The sequence below is a fragment of the Ursus arctos genome, unplaced genomic scaffold, assembly GCF_023065955.2.
Source record: "Ursus arctos isolate Adak ecotype North America unplaced genomic scaffold, UrsArc2.0 scaffold_16, whole genome shotgun sequence".
NCBI classification, from domain to species: domain Eukaryota; kingdom Metazoa; phylum Chordata; class Mammalia; order Carnivora; family Ursidae; genus Ursus; species Ursus arctos.
In genome coordinates this window covers 14,323,168-14,343,381 of record NW_026622830.1, presented here as the reverse complement: position 1 = coordinate 14,343,381, position 20,214 = coordinate 14,323,168, and the positions used below count along the sequence as shown (strand labels likewise).

Sequence of the window (20,214 nt, the reverse complement as noted above, 5' to 3'; positions counted from 1 at the left end):
GAAGCCAGTGTGCATGGGAGGTCATGGCAGGGAGTGAACGTGGGCAGACAGGTGGGGGTAGAGTGCAGAAGGGCTTTCTAGGTCGTGAGAGGGAGTTTGGACCATCCTGAGGATGGGGAGCCCAAAGAGGTTTTTCACCAGGGAAATGTCCTAATCAGATCAGATCCGGGGTTTGCAAAGAAAACTGCAACAGGATGAACAACAGGGGCAGGGGAGTTAGTTGGGAGTTGTATGGCCCATAGTAGGGGCTCAACAGGTACCTAGTGAGTGAGTGAGGCCATTGGGACAACCCTGGTGAGAGATGATGAACTTCTGAATTAGTGGCATGTGTTGGAAAGGAGGGTGCCTTTTGCAGCAGAAGCCAGGAGGGTGGGTTTGCAGCGCCTTCCTCTCCCATCATCCCCTATCTACGCAGCCTGGCCCAGAAATGCAGAACTTGGAGGGTCATCACCCCAACGACTATCTAGTTCAAGCTCCTCAGGTTCCACTGGGGATAACTGAGGTTCAAGGAAGAGCAACCCATCAGAGGAGGAGCTTAGAACAGAATTCAGGTGTTCCATGCTGCGGAGGAGGGAGTGTTAACATTGGTTGAAGAATGGCTGGGAGGGCCAGACACAGGGAAATGTAGGCACAAGGGTGTGGGGGTTTCTGCAGAACGAGAGGGTCCCGAGTCCCCTGAGATACTCGTGGGGTCCCACGATCGCACGAAAGGCTGATATCCTACTCTAATCGCCCATCTCCAGCCTCCGGACGGGAACGGGGATGGAATAGACGCATGGCTGCATGGATGGTTGGATGGGGAGGCTGGGACGCTGCGCCCACTCGAGGGAATTTCCTTTGAAAGAGTGTGAAACTTTAAGCTGGAAAACTCTTTTCCTTGAAACGTCCTCCTCTTCCCCACACCCCAGCTGTGGCCTTCCCGTTTTCAGGGATGGGGGGAACTTCCTCAGGCCTCTCCATCCGCGGTGGGGACACTTTCGGTTCTGCCGGAATTCCCGGAGGCTGCAGGGGAGAACCGTGGGGGGTTCCTGGGGAGTCTTCCCAGAATGTGGGTATCTCTCTTCTCTCCTTTAGCTCTCCGGGAAGACTGCTAGCTCCCTGCCCTCTTCAGCTTGGCCTCTGAGCCCCAGGGGCGAGGAGGAAGTGCTCTTCCTGGGACCACGCGCCCTCCCCTGTGCCAGAAGCGCGTCCCTAAACTCCGGGAGAATTAGACTCCTAGGAATGCCCGGGGGGAAATCCCGGCGCTAAGAGTCTTCAAGAGCTCCACCCCCCCAACGAAGCTGACCGCGATTGGTCCCAGAAGACCCCGCCCATTTCCTCGGCGGGGCCGGGGGCACCGGCTGGGGGAGTTACTAGAGGCCCAGTCCCAGCGCCACTACTCCGCCGCCTGGTATTCAGCTCGCCATGGTTCTTCTGCCTCTGCGCTGTCTCTTCTGGGGCTCCTTGTTGACCGCCGTGAGTTGAGTTTCTGCTCTGACCCGACAAGGGATTTGGGGATTTGAGAGTGGGGAGTGGGAAGAGAAGCAGTATTTCGGGGAAGGGACCTTCCTAGCTGATTTTGGGACGACAGACAGGTGGGTAGAAAATCTAGGTAAGGTACCCCGCGTCCTGGCTGAACGAGGTAGGCTGCCTCTGTCTTCTTCCAGATTGGGGTCCCATGTAGCCCACAGAGGGCGCGTAGTGGGGGCACTGCAAAAAATCGTGCACCTATGGCGTGGATGGGGTTGGGATTTGGGGAGCCTCAAGCCTTTATTTGGTCAAAAGGCTGCAGTCTGGGTTTGCTGTAGAGGCTGGCCGCACGGGGACTGGTGAGGGGTTTCAGAGGCGAGAAGAGAGGCCGGGCAAGGGAAGAGGCGGGTCTGGTCGGTTTCCTGTCCCTTCGCAATTGTGGACAGATGCCAGCCTCTCTGAGTGGTTATCATATCCTGGCCACCTGGGGCTGCCTTCTTCCAGGGCATCTTGTGGGAACAAGGGTGGGTGCAGAGGCCCAGGTACTTTTTCGAGAAGGCAAGGAGCTTTTAACTCTCCCACCCCCTCCCCCAAATCCTGGGTGATCCAACTTAGGAGGAATACCCAAGGCTGTGTCTCTGTCTTCTGAATTTAAGATGATATAGGGGACCTCTGGGGGGAGATGAATAGTTCATGGGACTCAAGAAAGGGCTAGGAGACCAGCAGGGGTTTCTCCAGGCACCAGTAAGTCTCAGTTATGCCCAACCAAGCATGTCTCCGGGATTTTCAGTAGCCCACACTTGACTCACTTTTTGTTTAAATGTATTTTTGTAGTTCCTCATTCTGGAGGCTGGGAATCCCCCAAGTACCTGACCCTCTCATCCCAACCCCTTTGGCCTCCCCCTACTTTCAAGGTCTGTGGTTTCTGGCATAAAGTCTGAGTAGGAAAGACCCACGGAGGGTTTGGGGAGGGTAGTCAGCAGCAGGGGAGAAGAGTCAGTGGGGAAGCTGCTTTGGTCCCAGAACTTTCATTTTCACTCTAAGCAATGGTTCTTAGGGAGAAAGGAGCCAGGAAGAAGGTGGAGCTAGAGGGAGGAGGAGGACTCTTGTAGGAGGTATTGGAGGAAGAGCCAGGGGAGGTAGCATGAAGGGTGATCTGGGCTTCTCAAGAGCATACTGCCAGTTTTGGCTCCAGGTAGAGACTGGGTGGTGACAAAAATAGCAGGGGCTATTTGTCAGAGCTTCCCATGTGTCAGCCTCTGAGCAAAATGCTTTACAGGCATTCTTGATCTGATTTTTTTCAACTCCCCCATTATACAGACAAACAAACTGAGGCTCAGAGAGAGGCAATAACCTGCCAAAGTTCTCACAGCTAGGTGGAACCTGGATATAAATCTACGTCTGCCTGATTCCAAAGCCTGCTTCTCTGAGCCTTGGTCCTGAGCTTCTTTGTGTCAGAAGGACTGGAGCTATGGAGTGGGAACTGGGGATTGACAAACTTTCAGAGAAGGAGCTGTATTTCTCTTGGGTTTGAAAATGGCACAAAGGACGTTCATTGCTCTGGGCCTCTGGTGGGAAAGGTCCACAGGGTTGCAGGAAGAACATTCACAGGACGTGTTAGTGGAAGGAACAGACCTTTTTATTTCTGTCCCCATTTGGAATAAGATGCTTCTCTGTAAGTAATTTTCTCACCCAAACTGAATGAGAGCCACCAATTAGGGCAGAGTCCAGGGTGTTAGTCATCCCAATGGATATTCACAAATATGTATGATAATTAAAACTGCCATTTAATGAGCCCTTACTATGTGCTAGCTTCTGTGCTGGGCTGTACACATCTATTCATTCTGATTTTCACAACCTTGTCTGTGGAGTGGGCACTCCTCCCGTTTTAGAGATGAGGAAACTGAGGCTAAGAGAAACAAAAATAACTAGTATGCATTACAGAGGCAAGATTGGAGCCTTAAGCTGTTCGACTCTCAAGCCTGTGCTCTTTTCACTGGCTGTACCCGAAGTGTGGCATGATTTTAGGCAACACTCGAATATAGAACTAAACAACAAAAATTCACTTTACACTTCTATTAAAATCCTTCTCTTTTTTTCAAGGAGGAAGTCTCTGGAGCTAGGATAGAGTTAAGACCTCTCCAGCACTTGCTAATCCTCCTTTTTAAACAAAAACCAAGAACAGACCTGGAGAGGAGGGCTGTCAGCAAGCAGATCAACCAGCTGGGTTTTTAATAGCAGCGCTGCACTTCTGTTGAATTTATTTTTAGGGTTACCTTTTATTTATGAGAAGTGATACTGGCTCTCCTCTCATGGCAATGATATAAGGTTTACATTTAAAATCAATGTATTTGAAATTAATGAGAAGTAATGAATAGCGCGGGTGGTACCTGGATGGAGTAATAATAGCACGGGCAGGACCTAAGTTGATGGAGAGGGGGCAGCATTGAGACCCGAGTTCTCATCGGATTCTGGCGCTGTGTGACTCTGGGCAAGTGCCCCAGCTCCCTGGTCCTTTGGCTAACCATTTGTCAAGCAAAAGCATTGGATTTTAATCCTTCCAGCTTCACAGTCTTGGCATTTCGTGAGGGAGGGGTTGGATGATCAGATGATGAGGGTTTGGAGAGGGGAAAGGGATGGAGAGCCGAAGAATAGAAGGAAGCGGCCAAGTGCTAAATATAGCCCCAGCCAGAACGAGGACCAGCTGAAGCCAGCCAGCCTCAGGGCTCCAGGGGAGGTGCTGGAGCCCTCCTGTGCTTCTGGATCTTTGGGAGGAGGAACGACTCAGGAGCCAAGCCAAAAGGCAGATCTGTTTAGTTCAGAGACTATTGCTATGTTCCAGCGCCATCACTTTGTAAAATGCCAGACCGATCCTCTGGGTCCTTTTATAATCACATCAGTTGGCAGTTTAGTTAAAAACAAACACACCAAGTAATATGCAGGCTCTATTTTTCTGCTCTGGACTTCACTCCAGTTCTAACCTCTGTCCTGGCTGATTTCCACCTCCCTGCCATAGAGGCTGTAGCAGAGATTCCAAGATCCCCTCAAATCACCCCATTCTGTTTTTAGGTCCACCCAGAACGCATTGTATGCAGAGAAAAGCAATACCTAATAAACAGTCAGTGCTGTAATTTGTGTCCTCCAGGTGAGCCGCCGACCCCCTGGCCCCATAGTGGGACCCTTCTTGGTTTGCTGGCAGACGCAGACCCCATGTGTCAGCTGGAGTCTTAAATGACCCTTGGGATTCTTCCCATCCCTGCCCTGCTGTCAGAAATGTTCTGGGTTCCCTCTCTGCCTACCCAGCACTAGGGTTCCTATCTCTCCCATGGCCCCCACCAGACTATGAAGTCTAGAAGGGTCCAAGACAGTCGTCTTGGAACACCCTCCCCTCCTGCCCTAAACCCCAGCCTGCTCAGTTTTTGATAAGTGTCTGACTCATTGAGCTGGCTGGAGCCGTCTCATTTCCCGATGTTTTCCAGGAGAGAAACTGGTGAATGACTGCACAGAGATCACCGACACAGAATGCATTCGTTGCAAAGAAGGCGAATTCCTAGGCACTTGGAACACAGAGAGACACTGTCACCAGCACAAATACTGCGACCCCAGTGCGTGGGCTGCTGGGGAAGGGGTGATCGGGAGCTAGGCTGATAGTCTAGCTCATTCCTGACAATGCAGCCATTGCTTTTTTTTTTTTTTTTTATAGCCATGGTCTGTTCTGATTGGTTGCAGTCTGGGTTGTACTGGTTGTTAAATAATTTGATCCTCATCCCTACTTGGAAGAGGATCTAAGAAAATAAAAGCAGGACGTGTGAGGAGCAGATCCCCCGAGCATGGCTGATAAGGGGTCCCTCTCCTTCCTGCCGTCTCTGTTCAGACCTAGGGCTCCGGGTCCAGAGGGAGGGCACCTCAGAAACAGACACCATTTGCACATGTGATAAAGGTCTCCACTGTACCAACGATGCCTGTGAAAGCTGCACCCTGCACAGCCTGTGCCTCCCTGGCCTGGGAGTCAGGCAGATTGGTACGTGGCCTGTCTGGGATTCAGCTCTGCAGGGAGGAGAGAGGAGCTGAGGCTCCAGGTGAGGGGGTGGGCAGTGGGCACTCAGCCTCGACCAACCTGCATTGGGATGTCTGCTTGGTGAGCAGGAAACGGAACCTTTCTCAACCTGCCTCCAGCCCTGGGTATCTCCGTTGGGAGGGCGGTGGGAGGAGGCTTCCTCCGGGCTGTGGCAGTCGGGGAAGCTCTGTGCTGGGGGACAGTTCTCCCTGCCCTGCCCTGCCTATCCGCCAGTTCCCTTGAGAGCTGGCCAGGTGGTCGGTCCACTGTGATGACGAATGCTGCCTCCTTCCTTCCAGCTACAGGGGTCTCTGATACGGTCTGTGATCCCTGCCCCGTCGGCTTCTTCTCCAATGTGTCATCTGCTTTGGAAAAGTGTCACCCTTGGACAAGGTACAAGGATCCATCCCTTGTGTTTCCAGCCCTACGAGGGGCGTGGGACCACTTCCATTCTACCTGGCCACCTGTCCTGCAGCCCCTGCTCCCCATGTCCACACACTTGTGCACTTACAGAACTTTTAGAGTGTCCTCATGGCTGACCAAAAGGCCACTGTTCAGCATTTTTTTTGCCTGCTCTGTCTCAGTGGTAACAGATGTTGCTGATCTCTCAATCTTCATCAGATTCCCTTCTTGGGGCACCGTGACACCTCTCTTGCTTTCCTTCTACCCCTCCTCTGCTCCTCCTACCTGGTTTCCCTGGCCTTAGTTCTAAGCTATACTCCCTAATCGCTTTGCCCACCTCCCCTGAGCATCTCATCTATACCCCTGGTTCCCAGACAACATTTCCTGTCTAGGTCTGTCTTCTGGGTCCCAGACAGTCATGTGCCACCACTGAGGGTCCACCTCCATGCAGGTGACCCAAGGGCACCAAATGGGCTCGCTTGCCCGCCCCTCATCCTCTGGGAAGACACCTCCATGGGTCTGGGCACTTGTCCCACAGTCCCTCCCAAATCAGTCACCACATTCTGTCCATCTGGCTTTCCAGATGTTTTGGGATTCCTTCTCATTATCTTCACAGTCATCGCTGTGGTCTGGATGGTGCCTTTACCTCCTCACCGGCCTCCCTGCCTCTGCCCACTCCCCCCACCCTCTTCCCACAGTGAGCTTTCTACAGTGTATTTCGGATCATGGCACTCCCTATGTAAAATGCTTCATGGCTCTCTGTGCCTTTAGGACGAGACCCAGACTCCTTCGCATGGGCCCCCAACCTTCCAGCTCCATTTCCCGACTTCTTCCCCTATGCTACTTGCAATCCCCTCAGTGCACGCTTCATTCTCTTGCATCCACCTCTCCTGCCGGGAATACCCTTCAACGCCTGCTCGATGGACCTTTTACATTTAATTTTTTAAAAATGGGCGAGACAGGCTCGTGGGACACAAGGCACAAGAGGCCTATGGTGATAAGTCTTCTTTCACCCTGTTCCTCAGCCACTCAGTCCTCCCTGGAGGCAGCTACTGTTCCTCGCGTGTCCTTCCAGAGATTCTATGGACAAACAAATCCACGCACGCACATGCAAACACGTATTTTCCAAATACTAGCATTCCACACAATACGTTGTTATTTGTTTCCTGTCTGCCTTGCTCCAGTAGACTTCAAATTCCTTCCATGTGGAGACTTGGCCTTTTTTTTCCCCCCTTCCAACGATGCATTCCTTTTACCTAGATCAATGCCCAGTGCACAGTAGGTGCTCAATAAATCTTTATAATAAATGTTGAAAGATAACCAGGGGCAGCTGGACTACTAGTATCAGAGCACTGGGTTCTGGCCTCTGCAGCTTAGAAAGGATGTGACCCCACATAAGTGTGTGACCCTCCTCTGAGCCCCCGTGCGTGCCCTCATTTGGAAAATGGGGATGACCTTCACCTCATAAGGCATGAGGAAAAGACACGTGGGGGTGTCGTGTAGACGCCTAAGCATTCTTATGTATGTGCTTTCTCTGTAGTGTCTCACCTTTCCCCCCCCACTTTAGATGTATTATTTTTGGCCATGTTCTCTTCTGTCCAATCCTCCCCGCTCCTCCTGGAACCACGTCTTCATCATCCCCTATTGAGATGCCTGCACGGGCCTCCACTTGTCCGTCATTTCTCCTCCTGGGAGCTCTGTGGCCCCGCGTCCTGTCATTGCGTGGTCATCTGGTTGGACGCTGACCCACACACCTGCTGAATCCGGTTGGAACCTTCATGGCTGATTACCAGTGATCTGGTTCTACAGCCCAGTTTTCCATAGTTCCCTCACACCATCTGGCATGCCCCCCACCGAATCCCTCAAATCACACTGTCCTGCTTCAGCTAGAATGTACTGCTGCTCTGAATTTACACCCTTCAAGGCCACTCAGCTCTCCCTTCCCCGGTCTTTCTGGATGACCCCTCACCAGAGGTTCTCAGATGAGCAATTTTTCTCCCCAGGGGACATCTGGCAATGTCTGGAGAGATTTTGGTTGTCGCAACTGGAGAGGGGCTGCTATGGGATCTAGCGGGTGGGGGCCAGGGGTGTGGCTCAGCACCCCACGGTGCGCACGACAGCCCTGCAACAGACTTAGGGGGCCCCAAATGGCAGCAGTGCTGAGGCTGACGAGCCCTGCCTTAGACTGAACCCATCATCCCTCTCTTCCAACCATGGCGGGCTTGGTCTCCCCTTCTCTGAATGATTCCCGTTCACTTCAGCCTATGTGACAAAGCGTGGCGTTCCGTAGAGACTCTCCGGTTATTCCTCCTTCGAGATGTGCAACAATTTTTTCTGTGCACTCATGAGTTCCATAAGAGTCTGTGTCTTTCCCGTGATAACCAGCATAGAAGGCTCCCCAGCATACGTGCTCGGTGAACCTGAACTTGTTGGTTTTGACGGTCTCCCTCTGGGGTTGGAAATCTTACGGTTGGGGAAATTTCATGTCTCTTTCTCTCTCTCTCTCTCTGTGTCTGTGCTGTGTGTGTGTCTGTGCCGTGTGTGTGTGTCTGTGCCGTGTGTGTGTGCGCGTGTGTCTGTGTGTCTGTGCCGTGTGTGTCTGTGTGTCTGTGCGTGCGCGTGTGTCTGTGTGTCTGTGCCGTGTGTGTCTGTGTGTCTGTGCCGTGTGTGTGTGTGCGCGTGTGTCTGTGCTGTGTGTGTCTCTGTGTGTGTGTGTGCGTGTCTGTGTCTCTGTGCTGTGTGTGTGTGTGCGTGTCTGTGTGTCTGTGCCGTGTGTGTGTGTCTGTGCCGTGTCTGTGTGTGTGTGCGTGTCTGTGTGTCTGTGCCGTGTGTGTGTCTGTGTGTGTGTGCATGTCTGTGCCGTGTGTGTGTGTCTGTGTGTCTGTGCTGTGTGTGTCTCTGTGTGTGTGTGTGCGTGTCTGTGTGTCTGTGCTGTGTGTGTCTGTGTGTGTGTGCGTGTCTGTGTGTCTGTGCCGTGTGTGTGTCTGTGTGTGTGTGCGTGTCTGTGCCGTGTGTGTGTGCGTGTCTGTCTGTGCTGTGTGTGTCTCCGTGTGTGTGTGTGTGCGTCTGTGTGTGTGTGCGTGTCTGTGTGTCTGTGCTGTGTGTGTCTCTGTGTGTGTGTGTGTGTGCGTGTCTGTGTGTCTGGGCCGTGTGTGTGTGCGTGTGCGTGTGTGCACATGCGTACTTCTGTCTGCACAGCTGCGAGACCAAAGGCCTGATGGAGATTGAGGCGGGGACTAACAAGACGGATGCCGTCTGTGGTGAGTCTTGGAGAATGGGCCCTGGCAGCAGGCTTGGGGGGCGGGGAGCTCAAAGGGAACTCAGCAGCACACAGAGACAACCCGGGGTGGGGGTGGGGAGAGAGAGAGCAGGTGAAGTGAGAGGAAGAGGCAGTTTTTTGGGGTTGAGGCATCCCAGCTTTACCACTTTCCTGTGGAGCCTGGGTAAGTCACTGCCCCACTCTGAGCCTCAGTGTCTTCATCTGTGAAATGGGATAATAACAGCAGCTCCCTTAGCAGCTCAGGGGAAGTGCCTGGCATGGGTTCTCGCACTTTCGAGGTGCTCCAGCAATGCTCTTCTGCCACCCTGCATTTCAAGCACCAGCACGGTGGGTCACTCACCTGTTCATCTCAGGGCCTCGGCTTTAATTTTGGAACGAAGAGGTTGGCCTACAGCACATATCACAGACTCACATAACTGCAAGTACCAGGCAGGTCAAGTTGTGGAATTGAAAAGTCACGGCTAAGACTAAGACACTCTCTCTTGTTTTTCTTAAGACCCACTTTCCTCTTGGCAGGGCTGGGACTGGAGTGAGGTGAGCGAAACACCTGCCTTGGACACAGTATTAAAGGGGGTGCCGGAAAAATACAGTCATCAAGATAAATAACATTTGATACGTTAAAAAAAAAAGCTAATGTAAAAAAAAGTCCATAATGAACAAAATATCAAAGTTGACATAAAAACGTGATCCAGCCCTGCCTCACTTGCCTCAGCCTAATCCCAGCCCTGGTTCCAATAAAACTTTATTTAAAAAACAGGCAGCCAGGGGTGCCTGGGTGGCTCAGTCAATTAAGCGTCCGGCTCCTGATTTTGGCTCAAGTCATGATCTCAATTTCAGCTCAGGTCATGATCTCAGGGTCTTGAAATCGAGTCCCGCGTTAGGCTCCCCACTCAGTGGAGAGTCTGCCTGAGATTGTCTCCATTTCCCTCTGCCCCTCCCCCCACTCATGCTCTCCCTCTCTCTCCCAAATAAATAAATAAATAAATAAATCTTTAAAAAAAAGAAGAGGCAGCCAGCCTGTAGGCTATAGTTTGTTGATATGATTTTTTAAAACGTGACATTTAAATATTATTTTTCTTGATTACTGAGTTTTTTGGTGTCCCCTTAAATTTTTGTCCTAAGGTGAGTGCTTCACTTGCCTTCCCCTGGTCCCTGCCATGCATCTTTCATTTTCCCATTTAGGATAGAGACTTAGGTCCAAAAATACTTTACTTTTCCCTCCATGCTTCTATAACCAAGGCAACAGTGCAGACATGAATGCTGATGGACCTCAGCATTGGGCAGAGAGTGGGGAGGGATGGGGCATGTGGGTAGCCAGTCCTCAGTTCTAGTGAGGGGTGCCAGGTGGGGCTGCTGGCCTGCTGCGGCTGGATCTTCCAAACTTCTAAGAGAAACCAGATATCCTGATACTAAATATGCCATCTCCCAATTTTAAAAAGTTGGCAAATATTTCAAGAATTCTTTTTTTTTTCAAAGATTTTATTTATTTATTGGACAGAGAGAGACACAGCAAGAGAGGGAACACTAGTGGGGGTTGGTGTGAGAGAGGGAGAAGCAGGCTTCCCGCTGAGCAGGGAGCCTGATGTGGGGCTGGATCCCAGGACCCTGAGATCATGACCCGAGCTGAAGGCAGACGCTTAACGACTGAGCCACCCAGGCGCCCCTCAAGAATTCTTTTTTAATGTGTTGGTCACACTAAGCACATCTGGCCACATTCTCCTAGGGCCACTTGTTTGAATCCTTGGATTTTATTTTTTTATTTTTATTTTTTTAAAGAATTTATTTATTTATTTGACAGAGAGAGACAGCCAGTGCAAGAGGGAACACAAGCAGGGAAAGTGGGAGAGGAAGAAGCAGGCTCCCAGTGGAGCATGGAGCCCGATGTGGGGCTCGATCCCAGAACACTGGGATCACGCCCTGGGCCGAAGGCAGACGCTTAATGACTGAGCCACCCAGGTGCCCCAGAATCCTTGGATTTTAGATGAGCTCAGCCATTGAAGGATTTTAGAGTCCAGCAAGGTGCAGCAGCCTTAGGCATGGGGGTAGGGGGGTGCCGCTGGTGGGGAGCCGTCATTGAAGTCTTGATTTCTCCAGGTTCCCCACCTCGGATAAGAGCCTTGGTGGTGATCCCCATCACGATGGGGATCCTGCTTGCTGTCCTGTTGGTGTCTGCCTGTATCAGTGAGTGCCCAGGTGGGGAGGCGATGAGGGAAGGAGGGAGGGAGGAGAAGGTATAGATGTGACCACCTGTTTCCTGATCTGGCTTCACCAACTCCCAATCCCTTTTTTTTCCCTCTCTCTCTAGGAAAGGTGGCCAAGGAGCCAGAGAATAAGGTAGGTCAGCCCCGGGGACCGGCTCAGGGTTTTGGCAAACTGGAGAGAAAGCCTGACTCACTGTTGACTGTCTGGCAGGAAAACCGATTCAAGGTCTACCCCTGTGGTGGGCGGGAAGGCAGCAGAAGCAGCTCCTCTCACCCCCAGTGCTGGGCTGCGGGGAGGGCTCTTCCCGTTCACTCCCTGGCACCACCCACCTCTGTCCTCTCAGGGACCCCCTCCCCGCAGAGCAGCCCTGGCATCCTTGGCAAGATCTGATGTTTCCTGGCATTTAGTACCTGGGGAACCATGTCTCTGGGGCCTTGGTGCCAGGTCACTGGGTGGGGGCTGGAGGGCGGCTCCTTGGATCTGAAAGCTTCTTGACACTCTCTGTGTGGCCAGCAGGGGGCAGGAGGCACCCATGGAATCAGCACCGACCCTGCCTTTGGGAAAGGGGAAGGGGCTTGTGTTTGGGGGAGGGGTGTCCTTCTGAGGGAAGGGCTACTCGGAGGTGTAGTGTTGCTGCGGGGGCGGGGGGTGTAACCTCACACCTTGGCTCCCCTAAGGTTATGTGTCAGGACCCCGTGGAGGACCCCGTGGAGGACCTGGAGGACTTTCCTGTCCCACCCCCCTCCATTGCTCCGGTGCAGGAGACCTTGCACGGGTGCCAGCCAGTCACGCAGGAGGACGGCAAAGAGAGCCGCATCTCTGTGCAGGAGAAAGTATGAGGCATGCGTGCCCAGGAGTGTGGCAGCCTGGGCAACCGGGCGCAGGCTGGAGAGCCTGGAGCTGCTGGGGCTGCTGCTGGGCACCAGGCGACGGGGCACACCCTGCCCGCACCCCTGCGTTGCAGAAACCAAGAACCTTCCACCGCAGCCCTGGAGCCCAGTGCATCTCCCAACTTGCTTTTAAAGACGGAGGCGAAACTTTTTGGCGGCCCTACAGTGATAGCCATCCACCAAACCGTCCAGCCCAGCAGTTCAGGGCCCAGAGATGGACCATGGTGGTTTCTACAAGCCCGGGCAGACCTATATGCGAATAGCCATTGCGGCCTTGTTTGTGATGTTTGTGACAGTGGACGACTAGAAGCCACTTAACTGTCCATTAGCAGGGGAGTGACTAAATAAAATTGTAATATATTTATACAACAGGATCCCAAAATTGTAATATATTTATACAACAGGATCTCAAAAACACTTGTGGAAAAAAAAAACAGGTTGCAGAATGATGGGTATGGAAACATCTTTTTTTTTTTTTAAGGATTTTATTTATTTATTTGACAGAGAGAGAGACAGCCAGCCAGAAAGGGAACACAGGCAGGGGGAGTGGGAGAGGAAGAAGCAGGCTCCCAGTGGAGGAGCCTGATGTGGGGCTCGATCCCAGGACTCTGGGATCACGCCCTGAGCCGAAGGCAGACGCTTAATGACTGAGCCACCCAGGCGCCCCTGGAAACATCTTAAAAAGATACCCCCAAACACATACCCCCAAGCACATACCCCCAAACAATATGATATGTCATCTACGGATACACGTATAAACATACCAGTGTATATGTAGATATGACAGGTGTTCTGGAAGGATACACAGAAAACACACATCTTCAAGAGTTGCCATGTCTGGGTTGGGAAAGAAGGGTTGGAGAGGGGGTAAACGAAGATTTGACTTCTTTTCCCCAAAAGAAGAGTGAGTTCATATCATGCTTATGTAATTAAAAAAGACATCAAACATATATAAAGGAAAATGGGGGTGGAAATGCTGGGTGACATGAGCTGTTTAACTTGCGGCCAGGCTCGCAGAATTAGGGCACTTTCTGTGGGATAAGAAGGAGGTCCCCAGGCTGCTGCCCTTCCCGGTTGCCATGTGTACTCACATTTGGCATTGTGTTTGCAAAGCACTCTCCTCATTTTATTCATGTTCATAAAAAACAGCCTTGAGGGCAGGCAGGGTCCAGATCCCTCCCTTTTTAACAGAGGTGAAAATAGGAGCCCAGAGAGGTGAAGGGACTTGGCTGTGGTCACACAGCAATTCTCAGTGGTGTCACTCAGAGCTCGCCACTCTTGGTCCTGTGGGGCTTCTTCCAGATCTTCCTGCTCTCTGGAGCCTACATCTATCGCTCCTTCCTGGGGAGCTCCTGGGCCTCCCACTTCCTTCTGACCTCCCAACTGCTACAGGAGCTGCAGCTTCTTGGTCAGATGGTGCCCCCTTCCCCCCCCCCCCCCCAGCAGTATCTTAGGATAAAAATAAACCATCCTGTTCTCTTTTCCTGCTGTGCCAACTGAGGGGGAGCCTAGCCAGGAGGAGCAGCAGATGGAGTGGGAGCAGAGGGGAAGGGAGGGGAGGGGAGGGAAGGGAGGGGAGGAAGGTTGTAGGACAAGGAGAGGGAAGAGCCAAGCAAAGCCCCTGCACAAAGATTCATGGTGAGGATGAGAGCAGGCTGGTTCAACCCAGGGATCTCAACCCTTCCCCCAGCAAGAAGCAGCTTTGGATTTCCTCGGTGTGTCCTGCTGGCTGGAGGGTGGGGGTGGAGAGGGCTTGCCCTGGATGGAGACAGAGGGCAGCTGCGAGCCAAGAGAAGGGCACCTGGCTTGGCAGGCTTCCCAGAAGAGCTTTAAGAACCATTTGGATGCACCAGGTGGAGACGTTTGGTTTAGAAAGCAGAACAAAGTGGTGGTTGTGGAGTGGAGGGGGAGGGGAGCTTTGGGACCGCACCCTTCCCCACTACTTAAAGTCCAAATCCTAGTGACACTTCTGTGCAGGGCAGTATGGTGGAAAGAGGCAAAAGACCTTCCTCTGTCACCTTTTGTCTGTGTGACCTTGGGTGTGTCATTTTCATCTCTGAGCAGCTCAGTTTTCTCACCTGGCAAATACAGACCATACCCGATACCAGTACTAGGTGGTATTGAGTCTTCCTTGTGTTCTCCTGGGTCAGAGGTTCTCAATCTCAAGCATGGGTCAGAACCACGTATCAGACTTACCAAAGATTGCTGGGCCCCACGGCCAGTGTTTGATTGAGTAGGTCTGGGATGGAGCTCAGCCATTTGCATTTTTAACAAGTTCCCTGAATGATGCTGATGCTGCTGGCCCAGAGACCTCACTTTAAGAACTGCCCTCCCTCGGCATTCATATTTCCAGATAAGCATGTGGTTTCCTATTACAAGCACTTGGGATCGATTGCCTTGGGGCTTTCCCTGGTCTCAAAAGCACACTTGGTGCCGGTGTGTGGAGGGTCAGCTGTACCCTGGAGAGTTACTGCCCCAGAATACTCTCAACCAAATAGGAATGAGAGCTGGTGGATAGATGCCCCAGCCTCCTTGCCCTTGGGAGGGACAGATCTGAAGGGCGGTGTAGGTTTTCCTAGGTTTCTGAGCGGGATCGAGCCCCAGGTGCCCCGCTGCCACTGGCTTCCTTCCCTCCCCTGTCTTCCCCACCCCCTATTTCCACACTGGTGCTTCTCGAGTTCAATCCCCCCCTCCCAATAAACTTACCTGCATTCTTTCCTTATCACAGAGTTGGTTTCTGGGAGGGGCTCCCCCCAGAGTCCGTGGAACTCATGCATGAGAAGGTACAAGTATATCTATCTCAGCGTCCCTGATAAAGGGACGGGGTTCTTGGCAGCTGTAGCCAGTTCTGGGTTCTAAATGGAACTCAGCCAGAAACTTTCTGTGTGACCTTGGGAATGTTACTCTCTGGTTCTGGAAATTTTCCCTCCCGATGTGTGATGAAGGGCTGGTGCCCTAGGAGTTCTAAGGGTCCCGCCAATTCTAAAAATAAGTGAAGATCATCAACCCTCTGTAGGAGTCGCTCTGCCCTGTGGTTGGAGAGGAGGGGGTGGGTGGGTGTGAGGCCTGCATCAGCCAGTAGGTGGCGCCAACGTAACGTGCGAAGACCCTGGCCGCTGGTTTTTGCGGACTTTGAAGCTACATCCCACCCTCACTTTGGAGAAGAGGACTTTCCTCTCTGGGGCCCGCTAGGCTTGAGCCTCCTGCTACCTGTACTCTGTATCTTCCTCCATTTCTGGCCGTTCAGAGGCCATCCTCTTCCCTGCCTCCTTCCTTGGACAGGCATCAACTGCACTTCTACTGCGGCCTCATCCGGGGCTAGAGCTGTGCACAGAGTTGCTGAGAGTGCTCACAGATCGAGAGCTTGCTATGTGCTCGGCACAGTGCTAAGAACTTCCTGCTCGATGTCTTAGTCCAGAGGACCACCGTCCATAATGCGCAGTCTTATAACACCCATTTTACAGATGAGGCTCAGAGGCTGAATGACTTGCCAAGGTCTGAGGGGTAGAACCAGGATTTGGGCCTACCTAGGCTGACCCTCAGCCTGGGGATTTTGCCCCGCCATGGAGCAGGGAAACAGGTACATGTCATTTCAGGGCCGTTAAGGGACAGCGTGTCTGTCCACCGCAGGGGGAAAGCCCAGCTAACCTCCAGGGCAGGGGTTGCAAAGTCCCCTGCGCAGGAGACAGAGTGAGGCGGACCCCGTGGGGGCAGGAAGAGTCAGGAAGGCAGAGCCTGCGACAAAGTGGGCAGGCTCTGCCTATCTTTGCGAGGGGGGCAGTGTCGATCAGTCCCTTTCCATGTTGCCCTGCAGGAATGGGAGCTGGATATGGCTTCGCATCTAGATTTCCATGTGAAATCTCCCAATGTTGAAATGCTACTAATTCCAAGAAGTTAAAGGTAAGAACCCAAGAAAGCATGTCATCGAGGGTTGGAATTGAAAGAGACTGGGAACGTCATTGTGTCTGATCCTTTTGTTTTCTATGTACGGAAACTGAGGCCCTGGGAAGGTCCAGAACTGAGTTAGGCTGAGTGTCAGAGGCAGGCTGTCTCCTTCGCCTGCATCCCAGCCTGGAGGCAGGAGAGAGCTCCTGGGGGCCCACATCTAAGGTATGAAGAGCTCTAGGACTGAGGAAATTGCCTTGGGACTGAGGTGGAGCTGGGTGTCTGTGTCCTTTTCATTCTGTGATACCCCGCTTCCTGCCCCCGCTGCCAGCCCACCTCCCCCCCAGGCAGGCACAAACCCTCCCCTGCAGACTGCAGGGCTTGCGGCGGATTCCTTGGGCAGCAGAAGTTATTAAAGACTCTGCCCCGAAGGATTTCTCTCCCCCAGAGTGATTCTGGAACAGAAAATTAAAAATCCACCGGCAGGGGTGGGGAGATACAGTTTTAATCTGTAAAAAAAAGGAAAAAAAAACCCAGCAACCATGCTGTGGTCCTGGGGACTGGGGGCTGGCGGAAGCTCAGGGGAAGCCTCCTCTGGGGCCCTGCAGCACTGTTAAGGGGGGGGGGCTCTGGGAGGGGCTCAGCTCAGCAAGGTCAGTGAGCAGCTTCTGCCCAGACAGATGGGGCCAGTGGGCGGGGAAAGCTTCTTCATTCCTGTCCCCCTTCCTATCCCTGGGCTCTCTGCCTCTCTCCCTGCAGACCTGCACGTCCTGCTGGGCCTTGATGCCCAGCGACTTCCCTGCGGCTGCCTCCCTCCAGGACTCCGCCCACCCCACCCGCAGTCTCTGCCCATCCCTCCACCCACCTCCCTGCGGTCAGCCTGCTCCCTTCCCACCCACCTCCTTCCTTCTCCAGGCAATTCCATCTCCCCTGTTCTCTTTCAAACAAGTGGTATTTTGGCTAATTATGAAAATCATACCTGTGCATTGCACCGCCCCCATCTAAGCAATAAACAGGAAAATAAGACCACCTGTAAGCCTCCCCACCAGCCCCGCCGACTACGAGTTACAGGTCCTTCCAGACTTGTTTTCTGTGCCCAAAATATTTTTTTAACGTGGGCTATTATTACATACACTGTGTTGTAAGCAGCCTTCTTTGCCTGGCACTATACGGTGGGCGTCTCTCCATGCCGATAACTGTAGATCGACAACATACTTTTTAAGCGCTGCATAGGGTTCCATGTAGGGCTGAACCTGCTTCAGGTAAGGACTCCATACAGATGGACACCTGCGTGGCTTCTCTCTTTCCCTTCATGCTTCCTCTCTTTCTCTCTGCCCCTCCTCTCCTGCCTTCACCCCCAGGGTTCCAGCCTCCTTTCTCACCTCCTGCCTCCTGTTCCCTCCAAGCCCTCACTCGGTGGAGGGGTGGGGGGTCACCGGTGTTTAACACCCGCTCCCCTGTGTCAGACAGGCACTGGCTCATTAGTGCGCCTGTCCCCCCAAGTGAGGCAGGCAGGAGCCACAGTGGCAGCGAGAGGCCTAATTGAATGTAACTAATTATTCACTCCTTTAAATGGGCCTGGGAGGGACAGAATTACTCACTCTGAACTGGGGAGACAGGGAACTGGCCGGCTGGCAAACAAATCCTGGAGCCTGCGGAGCCAGTTCTCCGTGGAATACTAATTAGTCAGGAACCACGGGATCCAACCGGGAACTGAGCGCCTCTCCTGTCCCCCTCCCACCTGGGAAGCTGGGGTCCGAGGACGATCCTTGGGTGAATCCGACAGGAGGCCTGGGCCTTCCTGGACCCCAGGGAAGGGTTAAGGTGGGGAGGAGGGCCTGGGAAATGAAATTCCGGGGCGAAGCAGGCGGGGTGGGGGGTGTTAATGTGTAATGTGGAGAGAGGCAGGAGAGCATAGCAGGTGGGGCGTGCAGGGGATGGGCTAGGCGGCAGGGAACCTCAGTCCCACCCAGAGCTGCGGGGACCCACTGGTTCCCAGGTCCTAACCCCTAGAGTGACCCAGGCCTCATCCCTGACCAACTACAGAATATGTCCATGGGCTGGGGGCGTGTGATGCTCCTTCAGGCATTGGTAATTTTTAAGAGCTTCCTGGTGATGCTAACAGTCCCCCTGGGACTGAAAACCAATGGCTTTGGCCTTAGTTCCCTATTGGAAACTCTGCTCCAAATTTTTTGCCGTTTGTGGCTTCCCTTCCTCCACTCACTTCTGTCCTCTCATCCTGCCCCTCCCATATGACCTCCAAGCCCTAGCCTTCCCTGTCACCCAGGAGCATGAAGGATGGGGGCAGGAGAGGCTGTGTGGCTTGGACTGATAAAGGTGACTTGGGTGGGAGAGGGAGGAGAGGGAACAGAGCCTGAACGTGGCCCCAGGGGGCTCTGAGCTGTGCCATTCTGGGCCATTCCTGGAGATCAGAGGTGAGAGGTCAGTTAGGAATTGTGCAGAAATGGAAAGAGGGGTGAATAAGGCTCCGGAGAGATGTAGAAAGAAGGTAGAGGCGAGCGTGCGTGCACACACGTGCGTGCATGCATGGGGGGGCATGGTAATCATGATTCTGCCTACCGCTTATGTGCCAGGCACTTCCCACACAGCACCTCATTTGATCCTAACAACAACCCTTGGAGGGAATATGGTTTATCCTTACAGCTGAACAAGGTGAAGCTCAGAGAGGTTGAGTTAGGGGTCCAAGGGAACACAGGACAGCCAGTATCCAATTTCTGGCTCTCCTAGATTCTGAGTCCCATACTCCTTTCTCCTACGCTGCTCCGATTTTGTTCCTGCGTTTGTAATCTCTTTCTAGCAGGTGTTGGTGTGGGCGTGCTACTATTCTGTGTGTGTGTGCATGCTTGTTAAATGTGTGTGTGCATGTGCTCTCCCTCCTGAAAGGGGCTAGCTTTCCACAAGCCTCCCACTCCCTCCCAGCACAGTGCCTCCTGCTGACCAGCGAGAGCAGGAAGGAGGGGGCAGCCGCCCCTGCTGCTTCTTGCCCCCTCTTTCCTCTGCCAGCTCAGTGCCCGCTCAGCAGGAGGAAGCCTCCCCTTGTGGTGGGGGGTGGGGGAGGCTGGAGAGGGGTGGAAGGAGGCAGGTCATCCTGCCAATCAAGTGACAAATAGCCTTGTTTGTAACAAAGGTGGAGAGAGAACCCCACTGTTTCTAGGGCAGGGAAATTCCCCCTTTCCTATGCTTTCCTGCCATACTCCCCCTCCCAGGTGGCAGGGAGAGATGGACAGCAGTCACATTCACCCCTTCATCCACCCCCCACCAAATGCGGGACACTTCACAGGGGCGTCATAGAGGGGCAGCGAATTTATGAGCCCAACACAGATTCCCCAATCACCTTGCCGGGCAATCCATCTTTCCAGAGCCAGGGACGAAATGAAATTATCGTGAAATAAATCTGTATAGATGATGGAGGTACTGGTGGGGGCGGGGGAGGCCACGAGTGTGAGTGGCAGAGGAAGCTGGGGCTCAGGTGGGGGGCCATTGCTACTCCTCCTTGCCTGAGACCCAGAGAGAGGACTCTGCTGACTTTCCTCCCTTTCAGAGCTTCTGCTGGGGGGCTGGGTTCCATTTATGCCTCCGACTCTTCCTTGAAGCCCCCTGCCTAGTAAGACTCTTATCTGTGGGGCTGGATGCAGGACCCTCGGGCTTGTGATTGGGTCTGAGTCAGCCAGGCTTCCAGACTCCCAGAGTCAGAGAGAAGGGCAAGACAAACCGAACTGGGCAGCGGGGCCAGGGGAGGGGAAGGGAGGGATTGGGTCCAGAGTGAGGGGGTGGGAGGAACAGAGTCAGGGGCAGGCCCCTGGTCCTGGGTAACCCTCCACATCTTCAGTTTTTCACGTGCATGGAGGCATTAGCTCCTGAATTTCTGGGAAGGAGGGGAGAGCCCGGGAAGGGACCAGTGGGCTGGGACTACTTGGAGAGCTCGGGGCAGCACCCGATGGACAACATGGTAGAAGTGGTTCAGTTATTTTAACGTCCTCTACAGCAAGACTGGTGTGTTTCAGTTGAAAGACAGACTTGGAAAGGGC

The 20,214-nt window shown here is 53.2% G+C and overlaps 1 protein-coding gene across 2 annotated transcripts; it reads left to right on the top strand.

Annotated features, from left to right (window-relative positions):
• Positions 1-1,332: 1,332 nt before the first annotated feature.
• CD40 (CD40 molecule) lies at positions 1,333-12,649 on the top strand. 2 transcript variants are annotated; one of them, XM_026503644.4, is made up of 9 exons: positions 1,333-1,455; positions 4,519-4,594; positions 4,929-5,054; positions 5,324-5,470; positions 5,806-5,899; positions 9,107-9,168; positions 11,283-11,369; positions 11,494-11,522; positions 12,068-12,649. In XM_026503644.4, exons 1-9 carry the CDS (start codon positions 1,405-1,407, stop codon positions 12,227-12,229), a joined length of 834 nt encoding a protein of 277 aa, XP_026359429.1. In that variant the 5' UTR covers positions 1,333-1,404; the 3' UTR covers positions 12,230-12,649. The 2 variants fall into 2 exon arrangements, with proteins under 2 accessions (XP_026359429.1, XP_026359427.1); XM_026503642.4 differs by having other exon boundaries at positions 11,283-11,381.
• The last annotated feature ends 7,565 nt before the right edge of the window (positions 12,650-20,214 follow it).